The sequence below is a fragment of the Magallana gigas genome, chromosome 7, assembly GCF_963853765.1.
Source record: "Magallana gigas chromosome 7, xbMagGiga1.1, whole genome shotgun sequence".
Classification (NCBI taxonomy): Eukaryota; Metazoa; Mollusca; class Bivalvia; order Ostreida; family Ostreidae; genus Magallana; species Magallana gigas.
In genome coordinates, this window is record NC_088859.1 from 22,130,917 (window position 1) to 22,152,379 (window position 21,463).

The 21,463-nt window shown below is 33.8% G+C and overlaps 1 protein-coding gene across 4 annotated transcripts; it reads right to left on the reverse strand.

Annotated features, from left to right (window-relative positions):
- Positions 1–998: 998 nt before the first annotated feature.
- LOC105347362 (sodium/hydrogen exchanger 9B2) lies at positions 999–21,448 on the reverse strand. Of its 4 annotated transcripts, XM_066065172.1 has the most exons (11): positions 21,297–21,448; positions 18,894–18,960; positions 16,436–16,901; positions 16,242–16,332; positions 14,951–15,133; positions 10,070–10,245; positions 3,795–3,901; positions 3,199–3,363; positions 2,700–2,811; positions 2,416–2,552; positions 999–1,797 (listed from the first exon to the last, which is right to left on the reverse strand). In XM_066065172.1, exons 3-11 carry the CDS (start codon positions 16,884–16,886, stop codon positions 1,531–1,533), a joined length of 1,689 nt encoding a protein of 562 aa, XP_065921244.1. In that variant the 5' UTR covers positions 16,887–16,901; positions 18,894–18,960; positions 21,297–21,448; the 3' UTR covers positions 999–1,530. The 4 variants fall into 4 exon arrangements, with proteins under 4 accessions (XP_065921244.1, XP_011454711.3, XP_065921242.1 ...); XM_011456409.4 differs by lacking the exon at positions 18,894–18,960; XM_066065170.1 differs by lacking the exons at positions 18,894–18,960; positions 21,297–21,448 and adding an exon at positions 17,484–17,788.
- Between the last annotated feature and the right edge of the window lie 15 nt (positions 21,449–21,463).

Sequence of the window (21,463 nt, forward strand, 5' to 3'; positions counted from 1 at the left end):
CATTTTATATTTTAATATTTTAAATTTATACTTTGTATTCTATTGATACCATGTTTAATGTTATCTTTTCGCGCATCAAGAAAGGAAAAAATTACTTGACGTGTATTTGTTCGTTCATTTTTAATTTTCTTTGAAAGTTTTGGGTTTTTTTCAACTTGATATAAAGATATCATAGATACGTATATCAAAAGATATGGTGAAGAATTCATCAAATTATATAAACTAGTAATTTAATTTGTTGCCAGCAATAATTGCATGACACAGTACATCTCAATGAAATTTCATGCACTGATATGTTGCAAAGAAATATTGGAGCGAATTGTTATAAGCATCTATGTGTATTGAATTTATTGAGATTAAAGATTCTGGGTTTTTTTTTCGCCATATGTTCGATAGATGTAATAGATTGCTTTTTTGTACACTGTCACATTTCATCATTAATGCAGATTGATTAGAACTACATGTACATGTATATGAAAATTTAAACCTGAAATATGTGTGTCTTAGGGGAAGGAGGGAGCATAGTAGTTATTGACTATTACTTCTGTCTTAATTAACTGATGCATTGTATATAGCATGGGTATAATTAATAATAAAGTGAATTTCACACACTATATAAATAGTGCCTGTTTGAGAGGGTAATAGTTGAAATTGACACCCCGAGGAAACCATTGTCAACCGACGCGAAGCAGGCACTATTTATTTTATTATACTAAATGTCTTAATTTTAGAGATTTTTTTTTTCTGCTTTTATATAAAAATGACGTGAATTCCACGGCGAACCGTACGCGCATAATTTATGCGCATGTAACACTTCGTTGTGTTACCCGTTGCTAAGTGTGTTGCTAACGCTGAGGGTAATAGAACGGATTATCAACTGCGTCTAAACCAATCAGATTTCAGTATTTAACATGAAAGTATAATAAATGTACATGTACTATGTTTAATGACAATTTCATGTGGCTGTGGTTGCATTCAAACCAAAAACAAAACCTTGATAAATGTCTATATATTTGTTTATTTCTAAAATATAAATTCATAAAAGATCAACATAGCTGCGCAACAATGAATACGGTAGTTATGACAAGAGGAATAACTCCTGATATAACAGCGACAAGTGTGGATTTGTCAACAAATCTACTTTTAATACTCTGTTCAAGACTTAATTTATTTTCTGCACATATTCTTTTCAACAGTCTTGTGTATGATATGAAAAAGCAATGAAACTTTTGGAACAAAAGGAAACAAAGAAGTCCAGCGGGCCATGACCCCCCCCCCTTGGAAAAAATTTAAATTTATTTGTAAAAAATTCAGTCGAATTACAAAACACTTTAGACCTTGAACTCACGCGAAAATTATCTATTGGACCCCCCGCACCACCAACGAATGACTCTAAAACGAGAACAATCATATACGGTATGAAATGATTCCATGTAAAAATTAATACATGATTTTATGTGATATGTGTACTTCACGCATTCATGGCCAAGTATTCTCCCTGAGAATGAAGTCCAGACCCATAAACCCTCACTATGTCTCCTCTGTAGGTTCAGTGCTTTCCTTGTTTAACATTGATGCTTCTTCTGGATTCTCATTGTCTTTAGAAACCAACTGTCCTGTTTTAGGGTCAATTCTGTTCAGAAGTAGAGGGCCAGAAATGGCTATTGCTAGGGCCCCAATGGGAGCGGTGATTATGATAGAAAGCACTGCGGTAGTAAGTACACTGGTTCCCCATTCAATCATCTCAGCGTTACCTAGTTTAATGGCAGCGTCCAAGGCTAGTCCACCAATGGCAGCCTGCAAAAACAAAAAAATAAATCTTGTTCTATATAAGGAACAATATACAATTTATGTACAACTTTTACTTGTGATGACTTTATTTCACAAAAACTTGAGATAAACTTGGTCTCGGCCACTAATTATAGCTATAAGGTAAGGGCTGGGTCGTAATGAGAAATATTTGCGATGAAGAGGCGTAACCTCGCAAAAATTTCTCGCACACGAAAAAAATTCTACAAAATGTATAAAGTTACACAAATTGTGTACTTTGTAGCAAAAAAAATAGAGCGTTTAAAAAAAATTGTAAATCATGACTTGCAAACAGGTTATTTCCATATTTCTGTATGTAGCATTTTGCCCTGATAAATTAAAATGATCCTCTTTCTTCATGTGTAGAATTTTTTAACAAGATGATCGACACACCAATTATTCAGGGTCAGACAACTCTTCCCACAGACTTTCTTCTCCTGGGTTTGAGCTGTATATAAACGTAACTTTGTGAATGTTGGTATCCGAGGGTAATGTCTACTTTTGGTCGACAGCTTTTAAAATATATTTTTGTCTACTCTTACTGCATAAAGTTTTTAAGAATCTTTCATACTTGCAAACTGAACTGTAAAAAGGAATGATACTTACCTGAACAGTTGCCTTGGGAAACCAGGCAAGAGCTACAAAGATTTGTTCTTTGATGGTGAGCCCTGATCCAAATACCACACAGAAAGACACAATGATTCTAACAAATAGCCCAATGGCCAGCACCGCTATACCCAATCCTAAAACAAAGTCAGAAAATCAGGGTTATTTTTCACTGCACTATATACCCGGTATACATGTAGTATTTATAAATGTTTCAAAATTTGATGTTTAAGGTTACTACCTCAATATTGACACATAAATCACAGAAAAAAACATGTACATACCTAAGCTGTTTAAATCTTTGATGTTGTCAAAGTTAACTGCTGCCCCGATAAGCCCAAACAACAAGGGCTGGAACAACATCCACATAATGCCCACTACCTCAGCGATGGTGTCCTTAAACAGTCAATAAACAGTGTCTGAATGTACAACAGAAGTAAATACAGAGAACAAATGCTTTCCATTCATAAAAATACCTTACAGAGCATAAAATCATTTATTTGTTGAGCACACCAATTTTTGTGCATTTCATTAATAAGAGAATCTGTAAATTCAAATGTTCAAATGCAAGAAATTAGCATCAAAAATGTAGTGCTGGAGCCTTTTCAACAAACTAATTTATAATTCTTGAAATTTTCTAAAATTACTCCTATATTGATGGTATCAGATATTAATAAAACCCCAGTATGAAGTACATTGTAACTGTATGTTTGATAGCTAGAAGATAATTGAAAATCTAAATCACTAAATTTTGTGTGATAGAAGGGGAACAGAAATTCTTACTGGTTGACCATCTTTTCTTTCCTTCCTCCATCTGAAAGCTGCAACAAAGGCCAAGGTCAGACATCCCAGGGGGCCCGCTCCGGGGAGATGGACCACATCACTCCCAAACGTAGCCATCATTCCCGCAGAAAACAACAGCAAGGAACGGTAAAACATCCTACTGGGCTGGACAAATCAAAAGGAAAACTTTCATCTTCAACACTGATTTACCGTACAATTTAAACTATTCATAAGAATACCATAACATACTGTAAATAAATATGGAAATGTTTGCATGGGGAAAATTAATATCTTTACAATGACTTTATTACATAAAATTTATCATCAAGTGAAAAGTTTTGAAAAGAGGTATTGGTACTTTAAATACACAACAAATAAAACAATTCATAAGTTCTTCATTTTCTGCGAAAAATAACCCCAACATGAATTACATATACTTGTTAAATGCAGATCCCTGATATTTCATCCTGTAAATATACCCACGTTTATAGTATTTTTACATGGTAATGTCTTCGACTATTATTCATTTTCAAGCTACTGTGTCATGGATCTTACAACAGTTTATCATTAGAGCACCCTGTCTCTCAATGACTCACCCCGTTTTTGGAAGGAAAGTACCACAGGAACACTCCGACCACACACCCAAAGGCCACACCCAGTAACGCCTCCAGGGGACCCTTCACAATGGTCATTGCCACATCTCCTAAAATATACAGGGATCAAATATGAAGAAAATGACTTTTCAGAAAAAAAATAAATTTTTAATATACCGGTAATATATATACCCCCTGGTAATTTAATCTCATATTGGGAACATTGCTATAGCCCCGCATTTTTTGGCCACACTATCCTGCAGAGTGTCCCAACATTTCTTAAATTCCCTTGCAAACATCTATGAAATTTATATACAGTGTACACGTATTATTGATAAACAAAACAATGTATTACTGATGCTAGTCTATCCATTTTTATTTGTCATGAAGGTTGATATACACAAACATGCAAATGAATCGGATAGAAGGGATTTAGAGACCCTTACTGTAAACAATATTAAGTTTTTAGATAGTTTATAGATAAAAAAACATTACTCTTGTGACAAACTTTTGACCTAAACTAAACTATAAAGTGTTTTAAATAGCTTATGGATCAAACATTGCTCGATATATCGATCATTAGAACTAAATTTTGACCCTAATTGTAAACTATACAGTGTTATGAGATAGTTTATGGAACAAACATTACTCATTGGGACTAAATTTTGACCCTAATGTAAACTTTACAGAGTATTGAGATAGTTTATGGAACAAACATTACTCATTGGGACTTAATTTTGACCCTAATGTAAACTTTACAGAGTATTGAGATAGTTTATGGAACAAACATTACTCATTGGGACTAAATTTTGACCCTAATGTAAACTATACAGAGTATTGAGATAGCTTATGGAACAAACATTGCTCAATAAATCCTGGCCTTAGCTGAAAACAATACATGTTAGGGAGATATTTATGGATCGTAAATTATTACTCATTGAGATTGGTTCCTGATGACTCTTACAAAGTCCTATGCTGTACCAGTCAACTTAACGGATTAACCATTACTCATTGCTCCGTTTATTTATTGGGTTTTCCGTTTACTGGCAGATCCTGACCTGCTTTATAATCTTCACCATTACTGTTACAGTTCAGGAAATGGATTAACTGTTATTACTTGTTGTTTTGAAACTCTATAGCATTGATTGCCAGTGGGTCGGTATTTGTATTGTTTATAATTTCATTAAAATCACGATTATACTTTTCCGACACCTTAGCCAAAACATTTGACTTGAACTTATGGTTATATTCACTAAGCTACAAATGGCCCAAAATTGGGATTATCCCAAATCCCACCCAACCGCATAAATTATGTTAAAGTTTGCACACCAATCTGCATGTGGCATAAGAGGGATTAAGTCTGACTGCACCAGAGTGGGACATTAATACAGGTCCATGCCCCACATGTTCCCATACATCACACTGGTCGAATGCACTGTGGCAAGGGAGATAATCCCTTCTTCACCTCCTCTAAGTTGTCACTGAATAGCACTTAAATAAGAAACAAACCCCAGAGTGTGTCTTCATGCTCTTATATGAAATCAATTAAAATAGCTTTAGCTAAAACCTTTAAACCACAGAACTTGTCAATCAATGAGCGATGAAACAAAATAATTGCTTTTTCAACATTCCTTATTTCATATGCTTATAATTTTAAAAGTGTCCTTCATGGCATGTAAAAGAATGCTCTGTTTGTTGTGCAAAGTCAGCAGTTTATTGATTTATTAACTTTAAAACTCTATAGGCTCCAACTACAATGAATTGTACCAAGGACCATATACATGGGTCCAATAGTTAAGGTGATTGCATGGGTCCCAAGGGGGTCCTTTACAAAGGCTGTCCTATTATTCATTAACAATATTGAAATTTTCTTTGATCTAAATTTCATGAAAGATATATGTTACTGGGGTTTCTTTCAAAAAGATATATGATAAAATGGAAAGTTGAATAATATTACATGTAATATATTAATATACCGGTACGTATATATGCTTATTGCTGAGAATATTTTTTTGGGTGGGTGAGGGATGGGGTTGGTGGGGAGCAAGGGAACAGTAGGTAGTAAGTTTCTTTTTTTCTCATTGATTTAAGTTTGACTCACAATACTGCAGACTTGCATCATTGTAAGTGCAGATGGAAACAATAAATGAAGTGGTTAACCATGCCAAATTAGTGGCGTAATTCAGATCTTCAGAACTAATCTGGCCTTAATTCAATTGTCTCTGGTTAACAAGTGCATTAAAAATGTAACACCTTAGTCCATACACTTTAAGTCCTATGTCTCTCTCTTTTCAGGCCTTAAAGAGCAGCATCTCAATTGACTTGAACAAATGTGACTTCTTCTACTCATAAGATATTTGACTGTTTGGGTCACAGGGACCAAGCCCGTTTTAACATGGTTACATTGAAATTAATGTTAAAACGGGCTTGGTCCCTGTGGTTTGGGTCCTCGTTCTGTATACAAGCCAATGACAGGAAACTTATAAACATGATAGAAGTATCCACATTTATAATCTTTGTCTAGTGCAGTACGTGAACATATACATGTACCGGGTATATGGTACAAGAATAATGATGCCTTGTCCCAAAATAAATTTTAAAAAATGATCTCAATGCCCAAAATGAATTAACATATTTGAGATACTAAATGAAAAATGTTGTGCAAATTCATAACAAAGCTTGATAAAACCGATCAACGAAGTTCAATAATCAATTCCAATCTTCTCTTATTCTGTAATTGTCAAAGCATTCATGAACATTTGTTGAGCAATTAGTGAAAATAATATCAGATGGCGCGGTCCTCTCTGTGCCATAAAATGGAAGGACTTATGTTGAACTGATCTGGTCCATTGTGTGACTGCCGTTTAGACAGTGATAATCTGGGACCTCCAGGAGATGGGATTACGACACCCAATCAGACCTCCTGTAGGTTGTTTATTCCACCACTTCAAAGCATCGATATAATCATATTGACATTTAAATTCAGAGTCTCACGCCAGCAAACAAGTCTTCTTTAGTAGGGCAGGTAATAGTTGAGACTCTAGAGAACAGAACACAGCTTAATGCATAAATGGCTTTGTATTGCAGAGGCTATTTACAAGTCCTGCATATATTGAATTCTTTTTTTTTTAAAACAGCTTATTCCTCTTGTCAAAGGGTTAAATCTCCTATTTATCACTTGGATCAGATCGGTATGTATATAAATATAGCACTTGTAAACATGTGCTATTCCCAGCAGAGAGAAGAATGAATGGGAACCAGTCAAACAGAGAGCCACCTTACCAGGTGGGCTTCATTCCTCCTCGTGTGAATGCGATCAAACGTCCAAATGACCTGACACCCCTTCCCCAATGTTGCAGTTCTCTATCTGTGTGGTTTAGCATACAATATATTCTTTTGTTGCTCTTTTATTTCAGCTGTTTGCTGATGTTATCTACAGGTGGTTATTTTCAGATAGCTTATTTATAAGCATACATTTACATTAATATATATGTCCCAAAAGGCTTATTTAAGCATACATGTACATATATATATATTTATATATGTCCCAAATGGCTTATTTTAGCATACATGTACAAATATACATCCCCAAATTTATCATGTAATTAATTTTTTGGAATTAATTACAATTTTGTTCCAATTAATTTCATGTATCAACTTTCGAGTTAATTAGGTCATACATATAAACCAAGAGTCTTGACTATGTTTTACTTTATCTTTTCCCTTTTACTTTACATTTTATGTCATGCATATTAAATAATTCATATAACTAATCATAGAATATTAATGAGAAAGCCCAATGAAACTTCTTGCAAAATTTATCAAAGTCTTGCCAAGTTATAACTGTAACAATTCAAAATTTCCTCTATCATTTGGTTTAGAATATCAGCTATCAAAATAACATGTACATAATTTATTAAAATTACATCAAAAGCTGAATTGCTTGCTGCCTAATGGTCCTGTAGAGCTATTGCACTGCATGAACATCCCTAGTGAAGAGATTTTTGGTTCACTAACTCGGTGATTGGATAACGGATAACAGAAATATTTACAACTGTAATTAAAAATGTACATAAGTCGTTTTTAATATTATGAACAAGCAACCCATAAACTCCTGATTCCATGTTTCCAAAGTACATGTACTATTTAAATTAAAAATATGGCACTGTAGTTTTTCTTTAAAGTTTTGTTACGATTTAGGCTCTCCAAGCATCATGCCATGTGTCATTCCATCATACTGACAATAAATAAGCCTTGATCTGACTCAGTAAACGTGTATAAGTATAGCATTCCTTTGACTCCATGGTCAAACCAATAACCCTTGCATTGCACATCCAATTTTCCCCAATGCCTGACGATGATTCATTATTTCTTTTTTTTTTTTTTTATCCTGGTCTTTTAATGTTGATGTCTTGGGTATAATTGATGATAATGAATACATCCCCCTCAGAGAGACGGACACAGTGGGGGGTCGTTGTCTCCCCCAGCACGCACCTGAAACCTTAAAATTCTGCTCTATTGATTCTACAGTTGGGGGAGGCTGTACAATCTGGTCTGGTAGATGAACAAGGCATTATTGGACCATTAATATCCAGCCTGTCCCAGCGATATCTCTATTTGCTGTTCTCATTTTTCCTTTTTTCTGTCCTTGGCTACCCGAATTGAAGCAATAGGACTGCAATTGAATTTTTATTATTTGCTTAGCATTCTGGGGCCAGTGTTATCTGAAGGAAAGCAGTAGGGGGTAGAATAGATTTCACTTCATTTTCCCCCAAAGCTTTTATGATTCTTTAATTACAAGATATTTAAAAAAAAAAAAAAAAAGCTATGTTTTGCACTCCAGTAACATGGCCCATTTCATATTTAAAAAAAAAAAAATTTAAGGTTTAGGTGGGATACATGCTTTAGCTGCAACATGACAAACATCGCAACTGTATTCCCAACTCCAATTTCCACTGTTCAGTTCCTGACAACTGTCCATGAACATATAACAGAAAACTTTAAACCATAGCCTGACAATTTTTTTTTTCAATTGATATAGCCATTTTTTGCTTTATCATTGAAGACATGACTAATTCTAATTAATTAATTAATTCAAACTTTAATTCTGAGAGCTGGATAGATTTACACCCCAGCCTTGGACAGACACACTTGGAATTTAGTTTAATGTATTTTCCTGATTTTTAAGACACGACAAGAGTGACACAGCAATATTCCTAGCAGCATCATGGCCTCCGACTGTTCTATCGAGAATGTGGGACCAACTTGGAGACTTAATTATCCACAAAAACAAGCTTTCTACATTATCTCTGCCTCCCTGGTATTTTAAAACTATGTATACAAAAAGTCAAAACTCAATTTATTTGTTAGTGCTTTTGAACGTTGTTATCTTTGAAGTATTTTATTGTCAACATTTATCACTTTTAATTACCAGTTGAATGAACTTTCTCTATTTTTTCATTTTCTTTTGTCTTTTTTAGAAAATGCCTTCATTGCTCTTTTCATTCCTTTGAATTCCATAAATAAGTAAGCTTTAAGGATGTTTGAAATTTGCTTCCCTTACTTATCTTTAGTGAATTACCGGTAATTCAAGTTGGAAGCAAAAAAAGTCAAGAATTGTTGTTCTGTACAGCAAACTATGCGCCATGTAAAAGTTGCACATTAAGAAATTTAACTGCTTTATCTTGAGTTGAATTTTTTCTCAAATAAGTATTTTCTTATTTTTTATCTTATCAATGCTTGAAAGCAAAATGCATATAAAACAATCCAAAAGTCCTGACACAGATAATTCAAACTTCCATGTTTTTAATAAATGTACTTTGATTATCATATTTTGTGTGTGCATGGATATATATCTGTGTTTGGATGAAAAAAAAGGACAAATAAAATATTGATGCAAGCGTCAAAAGCATGGCCGCAAACCATTTGATTTTCTGAACAAAAAATATTTTATATGAAAAGAAATAGAGTTTTGCAAAACATAAAAATCCACTCATAAGCATATGGACAAAGTTGTGTAAATCAGCCTATTGTTTTTGTTAATGATTAAAATGCAAAGAAACATAATACTATTTATTTTACCAAATCGTTTTCCTATTTCATTATTTTTTTAAATAACATTTTCATATTTGCATGGTCTTGTTCAACCACACACAGCTGCATTGGGTAGACAAACCATCTGGTTGAACTAGGCATTCAAAATTACAGCTACTTTTTACATTACTTACTATCATAAAAAACCAAACCAATTTACACATGTTACAGCTATTCTTACTAACCTTGAGTGAAGGCTATTCCAAGGACCACCCCAAATCCAGTGATGGCCAAGACATCATCCACACTGGCTGCTGCAATGACTAGAGTGGGGATTCCTTTGTCTAGACCGTAGCCCCTGTCTGAGAGACTGAGGAGACTAGGTACTACCACGGCAGGTGATACTGCAGCTAAAACAAACCTAAAATTAAAATCAAAACAAGGTACAATTAGGAAATGAAAACAGGAGTGGCTGCTACATGAACACAGCTGATGTTCAACTTTTCCGTAACGCAAAAGAGATTATTTTTTTTCATTTCTAAAGAGATTTATTTTTTCCTACTATACTGCTTGCAAGCATGGCATGCAAAAAATGTACAATATTTATAAAAATTGGCAACTAGATATTTATACATACTATATGTCAATTGAATATGGTTTTAATCAAATATCATCCACTTTGAAACGTTTACAATGAAACCATATGCATGTTTAAAGTAAGAGTGAACCTGTAATTAATGCAAAATTTGCCTTATTGCTATGAGGACAGGCCTGAATTTATTGCAATCAATTCTTCCATATTAAAGATTTCATCCGAGAACCTTTTCCCTCCATAGATTTCTATAAATCACAGCTCAAGTGTTATATAACACCACAGGAGAGCTAACATGTCCTACAATTGTACGATATTCCACTTGATATAGGCAAACAGCTTGTCATAATGTCAACTACGGCCATCAGTTTTGAAGATCTTCATTTCATATTTTATGCAGCAGATACCTTCTTCAAACATTGAGAATAAATCATATAATTCTTGTTGGCTTTAACCAAAATAGGGCAATTTTCTACCCCCTCTGTGAAATCTAAAGTAAACATTATTGGAAAACTCATCATAAATATGACAGACTTAGTTTTGTGTTCAGCAGCAACAGGCCAAAAGATATGATATCATAGGTCACTGAGCTGTTGGCACAACACCCCTAGCCATCACTTTCCTTATGCCACTTAAGATGTTCAATAAATTTGTAAACTCTTAACCTGCAAGTTTAACAATTTCAAAGGCTAGAATTCTGAATTGTAACCAAATAATTTGAATGATTTGTACAGGTATATGGCTGGAACCCAAGAAATACAGTACACTTGATGGTCTGTACTTTCTACCTTATGTTAGTAACCCCAAGAAACAAAGTACATTGATGGTCAGCAGTTTCTACCTAAAGCAAGACATGTTCTTGGGATTTAATTGCTATCTGGGGCACTTTCGTTAACTTTTCGGTAAAAATTTAAACAATTACAGTTTTTAAAAGTTAGACTTTACATTCTGTTCTATGATAATATACTGTAAAGGTCAAAGGTTAGGACAGAAATGGACACTGTTTTGGGTAACTATTAAATGTTTCATCAAATCAGGGCTGTGGTGATTTATTTGTTGGTTCACCCCTTAAACTGTTTATATTTAACATTAATAAATGGTCAGCAAACAGAGGACGTGTACCACACAGGGTGGAGGGGGTGGGGGTGGTAATCATTTGAGCTTACTCCAGTACCCAGCATGCCACACTTCCTAACATTGAGGGCAGGACCCTATTCCATATAATCTCTAAACAAATAACATTCATCAACCAAGTTTGATATAATTTGAAAGACTTGTTGTGCTACTGAAACAGCTTCTGAACGGAAAAGAAGTAATATTGGGGTTAGTTTAGTGTCTCGATAGACAGATTTATCACGAGAAGTTTGTTATATCAGATCGTTTATCCTTACCTTGAAACTTTGAAAGCGATACAATATTTCAGTTTAAGAGTCAATTATCTAATGCAACCTTTTCACTATCTTGGTAAGTGTTTGGAATACTCTTCAATTTGGCTGCCCAAATTTCATTATCATATCCCACAATATTGAGTGTAAATAGTTATAAATGTTCACCTTTTATCCAATACCAGTGTCCTTTATATGACACAGACATTGGTTCAGTGGACATTGATAATCCAATGACGTTGGTGTGTTTCTTAAATAAAAGTTAAAAGCAGATATATGTGCATAGAACATCAAGGAGTCCTAGCTGTCACTTGTTCTTGATAATTACTCAATGAAATAAAGGAGGCAGATCATAGCAAAAGTATCCAGTTAATATACATGTAAACCCCAAACACCCAGCCCAGCCACTACAGCCACCCCCCCCCCCCCAACCCATCTAAAAAAATATTTTTTTTAAGATCCCCTGCTGTTGAAATTTACTATGAACTCCAAAACATGACAGAAGTTTATTATCGTGGCTGTATCTTCGATTCAAATTAAAGTCGGTCTAGAACGCAAAATGCGTACCTACAATGTAAAACAAACATACAATATATTGCTTAAGTACAAAGTCAATACTGCTTCAATGCCCCAGTTCAGGTGCACTTTAATGGATGTAAACAAAAATTTATTTCTTATCCTGCAAAATAAAGAAAGGACGTGGGTACCTCTTTTATAATCGATGGGGAGAGTAAAAACATAATCTTGTCCAAATCTACTTAAAGTAAAAATTACAATATTAAATGATCCCCCTTGACATTTGCAAAAAAATATTACAACACAAATAGCACAGGGTATTTTTCAGTGTGGGGTGTGTTTAAATTTCCAGTGTTGGAGGTCATACTACCCCCTACATGGAATAATGGATTTATTGCTAACTGTCTGTACAAACTAAATAAAAATGATCCCTGGAGCTTCTCTCCTCTAATAGTTTTACCAATAAGTTAACACCTAGCTAAAACAAAGAGAAAATTTAAACACTTGTGAGGAAAAGATGAAAGGATCTGATATTAAATTGCAAATGCTTCTGATCTGTCTTAAATTTATTTGTAGTCACCTGTTTTTCTTACTGACTGTGACTTTAAAATAAAAAATCTATCTATTTCTTAGTCTGCATGCATATATAAGGATACTCACAGTGTGTTTGACATATATTTACATACATATACATATACATATAAAACCAATGAATTTTTTAAAAAATTCATTTTGAATTGATCAACTTTTACTGTATATAGTCTTCATTTTATGCAATATATTCCCTACTTGGATAACTAATTCGGTTGCAAAAAAGTAAATATGTATATCAAGAAGCATGCAGAGTAATACATTGTACACATATCACAGATTACAGAGTTGTAGTCTTGTAGATTATAATACCACCTCTCATATTAAGGTCTAAACCTTATCTGGGGGTTGGGATCGTGGTTTGAACAAATTAGAATCTACGGGTAAACTTCATAAACAGCTTTGTTGCAAATGATAATGTTGTGGTGGTTATTGAGAAGAAAGAGATTTTAAACATCCATCTTATTTTTAACAAAGGACTATATAAGGTTTGAGCCTAAAATGGCCCCCTTAAATGAACATTGTCATTTAACTGTAATTCTTTGTTTTCATTGAACAGATATACATTTGAAGTTTTTTTTTCATAACTTTCATTTTAATTAAAGTGGCCCACAATATGACATCATAAAGTTGACCTTTTCCCACCATTTAACACATTTTTAGCATTAATCCATTTGTTTTTAGCCAGTTTTTCTTTAAGAAAACATTGAGCAATTGCTTAAACAAACAAAATATTTTCACCAAAGATATATCTATCCAGTACTTAATCTGTATTATATATAGAAAAATTAAGTTTGTTCTTGTTCAAAGCATCGCTCTTTATTTCCAGTTTAGAAAAATGTCAAACAATGACTGATTGTAATTGAATTGTAAAAATAGTGTCACTTCTGAAATCATATACTTCCATTCCAGTCAGTGCAAATAAATCACATAAATAGGTTGGCCAAAAATATTTTTATGTCAACTCTTCTAAAAATGACACAACAGTTTACTCTACCTGAAACACATTAAAAATGGCGAATCATGGGGGCCAAATTTGACTAATATCATATATAGTCCTTTGGAGAACAATGGCCTTTTATTTACAAATTTCTGTTCAGAGGAGCTAAAAAAAATCACTCAAATTATTTGGTAAGTTGTGCCAGTTTCTTATTAATACATGCATGCTCAACCTTCTTCAAATATTTATATTTTTAAAATGAGTTAATATCGAACTCTCATAACCTGTTCAGAAAAGTTGAATAAGAGATGTCTCCTATAACTGGCCTTCTTTGGACCAGTGAGGCTATATATTTAAATCCCTGTGTGAACTCTTCTGTCAACAGAGGTCTATTTGTGGAAGCATTAATTGCCTGTGTTATTCTGCCATCAGCTCAAAATATGATTTGCTTCACAAAATGACAAAAAGTTATTGAATTTATTGATATGACTCCCCACGACCATCTGAATATGTCTGTTATATATATATCCATATATAATGAAAAGTTTTCAGAGAGTTTATGTCTATACAATGTACCAAAGCTATGAACTGAAATCAAATCACTGAACATTTTAAAAGTCTGTGTCTGCAAATCTTTGGGTTTTTTTTCAAGCTACAAAGGTTTATTGAAAATGGAGTAACAGACCTGTACATTGTGCAAATAAATGTATGATATGTAGTCATGAAATTAATAAACGAAACCGGTTTTCTGATGAATTTGTTTTGAATTTGAATGTTTAGTATATTCTGCTTAGCAGACGGACTCTTGAAAAAAAATAACTTTGCAAAAAGTGAGACACCTTGATTCAGGTAGTTAGTGGAATGCTACATACATCACTTATAGGCTAAAATTTCAATTTAGTTTGAAATCACTTTTTTATGGTTGTTTTATAACTCATGACCAATCTTTATTCTTTATACTGTCCATAACAAACACAATTTCATAGCACAAACGAGTAAGAACAAATTATTTCACTCCATGACTGCATGAACTAGTCACTCTAAATAGTTGTTAGACCCATGCAAACCTGTTAACATTGGTAACATTATGGAATCTACTCACCCCAACAAAAAGGCCCACACCCAGGGCAGCCCCATCAGGAAGTGAGAGGCCACCCCCACAGTCAGACACTCCACCAGACAGGGGGCGAAGGCCAGTCTCAGCACGGAGAAGGACAGCTTACGCAGCGCCACGGGGTCAAGCCCCAGCCCCGCTCGGATCAGAATCACCGTCAGGGCAATTTTCCTTAAAACAATGAAACAAAATGATTAAATAATTAAAGAGCTTATATTCAAATCATACCTCAGTCTCTGAAACTCTTATATACATAAGTGTGATACAAGTCATTGAAGTCAAAACTAGACCTGTTTCTTCTCTTAGCATAATTGCTTTTTCATGAAATTGATCATTTGATACACAGGAACTGAAAGAGCATTTCAAATAACATGTGTGGCATTATTTATGAGAGCAATATTAGACCTGATGCATTATCATTTACTGAAGCAAGAGAATGAGGTATAAATGATCACAAAACAATCATACACAAGAGTCTCAATATTATGAAAAAAAATATTGAGCTGGCAAAATGAATGCTTACAATTCACTATAGTTCTTGTTTGCTGACAGAAAAGTGTTTAAAACAAGGAAACTGGCAGAGCCTATACAATTTTAATAAACTTTCATTGTTCAAACATAGATACCGATACAGTACTTAGAACGTGGTTTGTGGTTGATATAACACTCAAAATTATAATACTAATATTGCATTTGAGTGAGGTACCAGTATAATTACCCACTGAAAAACTCATTGATAACCTCTGCTTAAGATTGATCAACAATGGTTTTCTCTGGGTAACAATTTCCCGACGACCAAAATGGTTTAAATATGACATGAATATTTTGTTTGACAAAAGAAATTTCATATTCGGCAATGTTAGGAATATCAAATCCTGTGAAGCCAAAAGGGCTTCTCAGAAGATCTGATCACGTACTAACCAAGTTACTATCCAGGTGAACTTTTGAACATTGCTGTTTAGTACTTACATTTACGTTGATAAATGCAAACGGATCAGAGTTAAAATAAGCCTGTTTTTATGTTTTTAATAATGCAACTGTCAAATGATCAGTGCCTATGGTAATCATTGTGATAATTATCAAAAAATTCACACAGAAATGACTGTTTTTTTCTTTTCTAGACATTCACATAAAGAAACATATTTGCAATTGTAAATATTTCTTATGAGAAAATCACTAATAATGACTTTGCTTCACTGTCTATGAGATTGGTCAACCTGACATATCTTCATAGACAGTCGGTAAGAAACCTATTAGCTTGGTAAGATTGTTGTTGTACCTGAGAGCTCCAGACCACTGTAGATCTAGTCCCTGGCCTACTGTCTTGATGACTGGAATATTACTCAGCATCCCCCCAACAAGAAGCATACCTGAAATAAGAGAAATACTGGAGTATATCATTTTACTCTGTAATTGTCAGACAATGCAAGTACATGTACTCATGAATGTATCACTCAAGTTGGTACAACTTACCCAATAATGGGGGTAACCGACACAAAGAGAATATATATCCCCCCGCTACTGCTGCAGTAAAAAGAATGACTAGAGAAAAGATATTGCCCCCAGGGAGGGCCTGGTCTTTAGTCAGGGCAATGAGCACCACCCAAGTCACAGCACATAGCACAAAGAATTGAATATACATGGCAAGATTTCCGTGTGGTGGGCACATGAATGCATAGCGCAGGCGCTCCAGTTTCCCCGGGCTCTCTGAAAGAGGGTGGTACTTTGTGCTCACAGGCTTGCTACAACTGTGAAAGCACACTCTCACCGCAGCACACTTAGGACTGCTGGGCTCCTCTTCCTCAATGGACACCTCGAGATTTTTCTCCTCCTTTTCCTCCACCTCTGGGGGTGAGGGGTAGACCCCAATGTTCCCAGGGTCCTGCCCATGGTTCATCTCTTTTAGCTCGGTCATGGCAGTCATGTGGAATTCAGAAACCTAGTAGTTAAAGAGAAATCCTTTTAGACCTATCGACATTGTTGATAAAGAGCAATGCTCTGTGGTAATGTTATCTTATAGGTGACTTGGTTTCTATATAAGACACATGCTTTGAAAAAAGTATTACATAACAATTGTACAGTACATTTTTATCAAACATTTTCCATCAAAACAGCAAATTAAACTACTTCACAAAGAACTCAAACAATTCTCCCCCAAAAGATGAAATAAACAAGTAGAAAATCTGATATATTTCTCATACAATAATTTCAATAGTCCGCCCGTAAGAATTGTAGGCCTACCCAATCAGTAAACAATGAGATTATCATCTCTTTTAATATTTTTTAATTTAGCAAAATCTATGATAAAATCATATATAAAGCTATTTGTATCTCATAAAAGCTAGTAAACTTCATCAAAACCAATTTGAAAGTTAAATATCAGACTCTAGATGCATGTACCTCCAAATACAGTATACAAAAGTCAGTTAATGTTAAAGAATATTGTATTTCCCAAGATTCTTGCTACTGACGAAAATGGTAAGTACCTATTCATACAATCCGTCTATAGGTATATCCAAACCTGCTACTCCTAGAGTTCCTTATCCTAAATGACAACAAAATGCTTGTCCTTTTTTATGGTAGCTATTACAACAGGAAATAAAGGGATCTCAATCAGTCAAAAAAACAAGCATGTAGAGATATCATGAAGAAGGTCCTGCTTCCAGTCACAAACAAACACCTCTTCATTTAGCCTTCAGCCCCAAAATACACTAATTATAAAAGAGTAGTGTCATGTTATGTGCTGATCTGAAGGCTTAATGTCCCTTTTATCCCCAAGTCAGGCAGATGGCTGATAAATTTATGTTTCATCTTAAGCTTTGACACATTAATTAACAGTTGTAAATTAACCTAAAATGAGTGTAAATACCTTCATGATTATGCAAGTACCTACCCCTATTCCAAATTTTGATACTTATAAAGCAAATTTTTTCCTTATGAATTCCTTTACATGTCTTAGAGGTTTAATCCAACACAAAATGCGTAAATGAAACCAGATATTTACAGGGCTTTGCCTGTAACACAGTGACGCACATCAAAAACTAAAGCGTAGACCTGACTTTTACCTTTTGTGACATATCTGAGAAAATTACGCAGGAAAAAGTCATTTATAGAACAAGAACCGGAATAAATGAAAATCTTACTTGTAAAAGACATGCAAATGGATCAAAGGCATCAAATATATTCTAGTAACTATCAAAATTTACTATCATAGGTCAAACTTGGGACTGTTTTCCATCAGATAAATGTAGGGTTTGAACAGATCTAGAATTGCAATAAGGACGTACAAAAATCACATCACTGATGACCGGAGCGAAAGGTCACTGCATGGTTTTGTAACACTGACACCTTTGTGACAAAAAACTATCAATGTTAAGGTTCTCACATCCTCAGTCCCAAAGTATTTTTTTTCATCATTTATCCACGATAAATCAAATTTTGATGAAATGTACCCAGTAAGTAAAACCTCAATAAAAAAATCTAATAAAGAAGTTTGTTTCAATGTTGAAAATGTATGAACAGTCACTGGGGCATCTTATCCGCTCTGCTCTCTATGACATATATATAAATAATACATATGTCATAGAGGGCCCCTGTGGTACAGTTTCATCTTAAATGCCTTTTTAACATAAAAAGGGTTTTTTGCCTTTACCCAATGTTAAAAATAAGTTGTGTCTTCATTGAGAAATTATTCAGGTTTTAATGTACAAACCTCATTGTTGATTATAATTGAATAATGGTTGCTCAATTTTGCAATTTGAAAGACTGCTACTTGCCCATCGGGATATAAATTTTAAGAACAGGAGAATGAAAGCAATGCGTAGCCAAAAGGTTGCTTTGTTCAAAACTTTGTGTGCACTTAGAATAGAGGTCTAGCTTTAAAAAAGCAGTTATGAATTGTCTCATCTCAATGTATAAAATAAATGATTACCGTAACTTGATACAAATCCAAAGGAAGTCAAAGACTCAATCTGCTAGGTATCTTTAGCTATAACTGGCTAAGGACAGGAAAATTGTTATGAATTTTAGAACATTTCAGAGGCTTTAAATAAAATATTTAGTTTTTTTTTAAACAATGAAGCCTGTTCTTAAATCAGATATTGTTTAAGGCTACTGATCAGACTGATTTGCAGAAAACTTATTATTTTGTTAGACATTAATTACATATAATTAATTATATTCATAAAATATCTTTAAATCTATTTAACAGAACATTAAATTTTAAGGGTAAGTTAATATGATTATTAATCCTATTCTTCATTTATGTCATTGAGAACATGAAGTGAAAATGCTAGGGAGGTCCTTGGAACAGCCAAATTGAGTTCTTCGAAATAAACATTTGAGGCAATACATATCGCTTTGACATTGTTTTAAAAGACAAGGTGCTGATCTACATTGTTTCAGACCACCCTGCTGAAACTGGGTACCGGCTCACACTGGGACTTAACCTTCGATGGATTGGTGTCATGAGGGGAAGTCATGAACTCTCGATCATCTGCTTAGCACCCTGAAAACCAGTGATATAAGCATCGGTCCTATGCCCTTTTATGGTTCGAAGGATTTAACTTAATTTTACCAAATAATTATGCCAGCATGCAGGATAATAATGTCAACATGCAACAAAATTATGCTGATATACAAGAAAAATGGAATATGATAGACAGTAATTCATAAAAAAAAAGTAATGAAATATCAAGTATCGCCAACACATAACTTCCAATATTTGAGTTGCAACTTATTTATGTCGACATGTGACACATATATTCATTTATGTTAACATGCAACATTCATGTTAACATGCAATGTATTCATGTTGACATGTGAGATAGATATGTTGACATCCAACATATTTAAGTTGATGTGCAACTTTTTTTATGTATGCATGCTAATTCATGGCGACATGAGATATACACTTGTTGACATGCAGCTTTTTATGAGATGTAACTTACTGAAGTCAAGATGTGAAATAAATATATTGACATGTGATATACATATGTGAACATGCAACTTAATTAGGTAAATATACAACTTATTTATGTTAACATAAAAGATAAATATGTTGACATGCAACATATTCATGTTAACAATTTAACATCCTTATTCATTATGTTGACATGGAACTTACCTTGCATGTCAACATATATAAGATGCATTTGTATGGTGGCTTATTTCTTTCTTACATGCAAGGTAAACTATGTTATTAAACAAGAAAATTATATCAACAGGCAAGATAATTATGTCTAAATGAAAGTTAATTATGTTGACATGCAAGTTACAATTCTTATCAGAGAATTGGATTTTTTATATGGGCAAAAACACCCATATCTGTCATTCTGACATCATAGATGTAAGATGCAACATATTTAAGACAACATGCAAAATATTTGTCAACATGCAAGTTAATTATGTCAACATGCAATATATTTATGTCAACATGCAAGATGATTATGTTCAGATGCAAGTTACTTATAACAACATGCCAGATAACTTGCATGTTAATATCTATTTTTTTCATGTCAAAATATTTCACTCGTATGTCAACATAAACAAGTTGCATGTTGATATAAATGAGTTGCATATATTGCCAACATACCGGTAATTATAACTCACATGTTGACATAAATATATTTCATGTTAACATAATGAACTAGCATGTTGACATACCAATAAGTTTTATGTTCCGAAATAAAAATGTTGCATTTCTACTTAATTTTCTCTCATGTCAACATATATAAGTCACATGTTGTCATTATTACTGATAAGTTGCATCATGCATCTATAATGTCACAGTCCAGCATTAGTGGGTCATTTTACCGATATAAAAATCAGATTCTCTATAAAGAATTGTAACTATAGCACATCAACATAATAACCTTGCACGAAAACATAATTATCTTGCACGAAGACATTAATTATCTTGCATGCTGACATAATTTTCTTGCATGTTGACATAAGTTATCCTGCATATAGGGCAGATATATGCCACCATGCGACACATTTATGTTATATATGCAACTTATTTATGTTAACATTGATAGAATGCATGTTGACATAAATGTGTCGCATGTCGACATAAATATGTAAATGTATCTTGCATGTTGGAAGTCATATGTGGGGGATACTGTAGATGATTTTTTACTTGTGTGGGAATTCTTATCTTCGTAAATTTTTCTTACATATCAACATAATCATGTGGCATTCTGCATATTTTTCCTGTATGTCGATAAAAAAAATTGACAATTTTTAAATAACTTGCAAACAGGGGGCAAAACCAAGCAGTTCGAATTTTCTCAAATTGAACCACCCTATGGCCCTAGCTACTTCCCTAGCTTACCTTTTTCCGATCCGTTAAATATCACTTGCTTGGATGTTACAGACATTATAATTAAACATTATTTATATCGTCTATAATTAAATATACACCCAAAATTAGGTAGCACCTGTTTCTGTTCATATTTTTAGTCATCGAATATTGTGTACGTGTTTACACACAAACGTGTG

Excerpts from the sequence above, each read along its gene's own strand:
- LOC105347362 (XM_011456409.4), bottom strand. The coding sequence starts at position 16,886 with ATGACTGCCATGACCGAGCTAAAAGAGATGAACCATGGGCAGGACCCT. Across the intron at positions 2,812-3,198 it reads AAAGAAAAGATGGTCAACCA|GACACCATCGCTGAGGTAGT; the intron begins GTAAGAATTTCT and ends TGACTGTTTAAG. Across the intron at positions 2,553-2,699 it reads CAAAGATTTAAACAGCTTAG|GATTGGGTATAGCGGTGCTG; the intron begins GTATGTACATGT and ends ACTTTGTTTTAG.